The following is a 4,759-nucleotide window of genomic DNA, read 5'->3' on the forward strand; positions in this document are numbered from 1 at the left end:
AAAAAAAAAAAAAAGAGAGAGAGAGGGGGACAAAGGGGAGAGAAGATGGAAGGAGAAGCAAGAAGAGAGGGCTCCCCCTCCAGTTCTGCTGCTTGGTGTGGATTCAATCCTCCTCCTCCCGTTTGGGCAGAGGCATCTGGGGGGAATGAGGCTGCCCGCAGTTCACAGCGTGCCTTTGGTTAGGCTCAGGTGGCAATTTCAGGCCCCAAGCCACTCCTCCCTGCCTGCCTTTTCCCACTCCCTGAAGGCCTCAGGAGAGGTTTAGGAGAAGAGGAAGTAGAGAACAGGCGGGTGAGCCCTGCCCCACCTCCTCTGTCCTCTAGAGCACTGGCCCAAAAGAGGCCACACTTTCTCCCCGCTGAGAGGTCGTTTATCCAAGTGTTGCTTTCTCTTTATATCTCTTTCCTGTCTCAGTACACAGGAGCTGCACAGGCATCACCTGCCACACTCACGTCCACACACCCGTCCTTTGTCACTCACCTACACCTGGATGCAAGGCTCCCATACATCTGTGGACAGAACACGTTCCCTTTTATGCCTGAATCAATCAAATGCATGGACCCTCTGCAGAAGCTACCCCTCCTCCTGCATCGGGTCTATGACTTCCCATTATCATCCCAGAGTCCCACATCCCCTGAGGCTAGGGAGTGGGCAAGGGGTGAAGAAGAGCTGCCATGGAGGCTAGTGGCCAGAGTCCCTGACCTTGGCTTGAGGACCAGTCCCCCTGTACCAGGCATCTTTCTGTGCCCCACTACAATTCTTCCCCACTCTGTCCTCACTGCTTTCCTTTCTGGAGTTCCCTGACCTTTCCTCCCTCCTCCTGGTAATTCCTTTGGGGTCAGAGTCTGGAAGTCTCCCTTCTGGCCAGCTCCTGCCTAAGGAATACTTAGACTAGGTGCAGAATTAAGGCTCAGTGCCCAGGCTGAGCAGAGAGAGGTCCAGGGGGGAGGACAAATGGCTATTATTCTTGGGACTGGAAGCTTTAGGAGTGAATGAGAAAAAAAACAGCTTCTGCAACCTTCCTTCAGTCCCCGTCTCCTAGGTCAATGGTGCTTCCTCTCCCACTTGGCCTGGGGAGCTATCAGCCTGGATCTCCAAGTCAGGGCTTCCAGGGGAGCGGGTGGGGGAACAGGAGGGGCACAAGAGGATGTGCTAGCCAGACAGTTCCCACTGGCACAGCCACTTCCCTCTTTTTTTCATTCTCCAGAGGAAGCACCAGGAAGGAGATGCTGGAAAGAAGGCAGAGAAGGAAGGAGGAGGGAATGTCTGGCAGCAGCAATGCCAGGCCCGGAAGGCTGCAGAGCAAGGGTAGGCTGTGAGGGATGGCTCCAGCCTGGAAGATAAGGACAGATGAGCCTGTATGGGGGTAGCTGCCCTGGGCCCAACCCTCCAGACCCTCGGGGTTCACTCAACCCTGGCCACCAGGCAGGGGCTTGGCCCCACTACTCTTTCTCTGGATGCCACTCCCCAGAATCCTGCAGGGAAGAAAGGAAAGCAGGACAGAGGGCCTAGTAGTGGGGGCAGTGCCGAAAGATCACAGATCCTGGAGAAGGCCTAGATCTAAGCCTCACCTCTGCTACTCACTGTGTGACCCGGGGCAAGTCCCATAACCCTTTGAACCTGAGTCCTCTTCTGTAAAGTAAGGATCATTTTTTCCTCAAAGAGTTGTCAAAAGAACTGTATTCAGTAAAGGAACAATTATCCTAGTCATTATTGTCAAGGCAGAGGAGAGCAGATAAGACAAGCCATCACCACCCAAAGGGCGGCCATCCCTGTGCCAGACTAGGCCACCATCCCCACCCGGTTCTGAGAGGGGCTCCCCTCCCGGCTGCCCCACCTCATTAAGGTGAGAAAGTGACCGGGAGAAGGAGTTCGAGACACTGAAACTGAGATAGATAAAGGATCAAAACTAAGAGAGACTGAAGATAGGATGGAAAGAAGCAGAAAAGAAGATGGCAAGAAAAGACGGTCTGGCACCTCGCGCGGCATCTGGCGTGCAGTAGGCACGCTGCAAGTGTTTGCTGGAAGACAAGCTCAGTGCCAAGAAGGAGGCTGGACCAATCCGTGGAGCATCGATAGGAACATGTTGGACATCAACAGCTCTGGACAGAAGAAAGAATGGAGACTTGGAACAAAGGAAGCCAGCAACCTGTAAGAGCTGGAGCCAGATGCTGTGAGGCTGTCCCCAGTGAGCCCCCCGCTGCTGCCCCAGCCTCCCACCCACTCCCTGGGGCTAGATGCCCCAAGTCTTGCCACTTCTCACAGCATCTCAGTCTCTGTTGGCATTCTGAAGTCTCCCGGTGTTACCTCTTCTGGCCCTGCAGAGAGTTCTCCGTCTTCCCCAGCTCTGTGGGGAGAGGAAGGCTCAGGATGGGCCTGGCTGACCTCCTCCTCTGGCTCTGACTCTGGCTCCAGGAGGTTCTGTAGCTCGGTGTACAGCACACAGGCATCATTCCGTGACACGTACTCCCATCCACTCTCCCGCACGTGGAAAAGGTCGACAGAGCCCCCTGAATAGGCATCGCGGTGGGTAGCATGGGCCACGGCACGGCGAGCCAGGGCATAGGCTTCCTGGGTGGTCATGTCGTAATGGTAGCCACGGTCTAGCACGCCGTAGGCATAAGGAGATCCAGAACCCACTGAGAAGATGTCCCCCTGCAGGCGGGTGCCGTCACTGTAGACATAGAAGAGGGCAGGACCAGAGCGGTCCCAGCCACACAGGGCAGTGGCCACACACAGATCCAGCCCCCGGTAGCGGGACATCATGGCTGACAAGAACTTGGCAGCGCTAGCCACACTGGGCAGCTGACCCTCCCTGAGTGCCCGGAGCCGCAACTCCCGCTGTAGTATCCGATACCACATGACACAGTCGGCAGAAGTGCCAGAAGTGGTACCCAGGAGGTGCTGGTGCACAGGAATGACCTTGCGTGAGGCCGGACAGGCCACGTAGCTCCCACAGGAAGACCGCGTGTCAGCTGCAGCAATGACTCCATGACGGAAGCGGAAGGCCAGGGTGGTAGTGCCGTGGGCCAGCTTGGGGCCATGGATCTGTAGGAAGGCTTGAGGGTCACAGCCCCGGGGCACAGCCCAGCCACCAGCCTGAGGCAAGTGGGGTGATGGCCCCTGGGTGTCCCCAGCCTGCCACTTGCACACATCCTGCAGAGCCATCCCTGAGGCTGAGTGAAGGTCAGAAGGAGAGAGGCAGGGATTTGTGGACTAGGGTCAGGTTAGGAAAGAGGGACGCTTCAGAGAAGCTGGGCCGCAGCCAGAACCAGAGACAAAGGCATGTGAGCGGACGCTTCATTTCTCCCAGCCCCAAATCAGGCTGTGGGATTGGCTGATGGAGCAGCCCCCTCCTCCTCGCAGGATGGCTGAGGGGAGGCAGGATGCGGCCAGTGGAGCTGGGAAGATGCTGCCCCATCAGTCAGACCTTCACCTTCTGCTGCCCATGACGCGTCGAAGCGTCACCCAAAGAGTCTCCTGTCTGTCATCCTTCAACTCTCCAGAGTGGGGTGGGGGGCTAAGATGACTCAAAGGAAAACAGGCGTAAGTGGAAGGAGTAGTGTTTTTCCTGTGCGGGGCATGGGGCACGCAAAGACAAATAAGGCCCAGGCCCTGCCCCGAGATAGCTCCCGGCCCTGGAGGAGGTGGTGACAACTCAGTGCTCTGATGTGGTCCCAGCAGGGTGCTGTAACCCACTGAGGCAGGAGGCCCTGGTGCTGGAGAATCTTTTCAGAGGCTCAGGGGCAGGAAACTCAGGCTCAACTCACACTTTCAACTCATGGGCAAGATGGGGAAGGAAAAATGGAGAGGCAAGGACAAAAGAGAAAAGAGCAAGAGAGTTTTGTAGGGGGCAAAAGAGAAAGAGGCTCAGATACCTTTCAGAAAGGCAGATTTCTGAGAAACGAGGGAAACTAGAACCCGGAGCTCTTTCTCCTCTGTTTTGGGGATTTAAATGTCTTCTCTACACAAAGATGGCATTCCAGACAGTTCTCTGGCAATGTGGCTTGGTTCACTTGTGTTGAAGTCCTGAGGGTGTAGGTAAAAGGATCCAGCGGCCCTCTGTCTCCTGCTCCCCCTTCTGCCTAGTACTTCACAATGGCGAGAGGGCTGTTTATAGTTCCAGGGCAGGAGAAACTGATCTTGACCCCATAATGCTGAGTCTAAGTCTTAGAGACCAACCAGGGGTTGTCCAGGGTGGGGCTGGTGGATCCTGAAAAGCCCTTCAGAAAGCTGAAGTCGACTGGGGCAGAGCGACAAGCTGCATCTCCTTCCAGCACCACATGGAGTATGCATATTTCACTAAGCATAGCAGCTCAAGGTGGTGCTGTGGCAGAGAAACAGACACACACGCAAAGGAAAGAGCATGGACCCTCCAGACATCATAATGGTGGGGCTATGGCATCATATTTTCTCGGGGTCTCAGTACTGAGGGTACACATGCTATGGGAAGACTGGAGAAACCAGGAGGGTATGCTAAGTCCTTCTTGCTTCCATGGGGTGGAGCATGTGGAATGTTACTGAAGAGTTAAGACTATATCCTCTTTCTAAAGAATAAGTCAGGCCGGGCATGGTGGCTCACGTCTATAAACCCAGCACTTTGGGAAGCTGAGGTGAGAGGATTGCCTGAGCCCATAGGTTCAAGGTCAACCTGGCAACTTGGCGAAACCTCATCTCTACAATAAATCAAAATATTACTGCCGGGTTCGGTGGCTCAGCCTGTAACCCCGCGCCTTTGGGAGGCTGAGGTGAGTGGATT

General features: G+C 55.3%; 1 protein-coding gene across 1 annotated transcript; it reads right to left on the reverse strand.

Moving 5' to 3' along the window:
- Positions 1 to 2,072: 2,072 nt before the first annotated feature.
- Positions 2,073 to 3,239, reverse strand: PSMB11 (proteasome subunit beta 11). The gene has a single exon (XM_008067795.1). The coding sequence runs from the start codon at positions 3,166 to 3,168 to the stop codon at positions 2,260 to 2,262; it is 909 nt and encodes a 302-aa protein (XP_008065986.1). The 5' UTR covers positions 3,169 to 3,239; the 3' UTR covers positions 2,073 to 2,259.
- Positions 3,240 to 4,759: the final 1,520 nt, after the last annotated feature.

Source organism: Carlito syrichta, unplaced genomic scaffold (assembly GCF_000164805.1).
Source record: "Carlito syrichta isolate Samal-C Ts95f unplaced genomic scaffold, Tarsius_syrichta-2.0.1 Scaffold309773, whole genome shotgun sequence".
Classification (NCBI taxonomy): Eukaryota; Metazoa; Chordata; class Mammalia; order Primates; family Tarsiidae; genus Carlito; species Carlito syrichta.

What these genes read in the sequence shown, in the direction of transcription:
- PSMB11 (XM_008067795.1), bottom strand. Translation starts at nt 3,168, where the DNA reads ATGGCTCTGCAGGATGTGTGCAAGTGGCAGGCTGGGGACACCCAGGGG.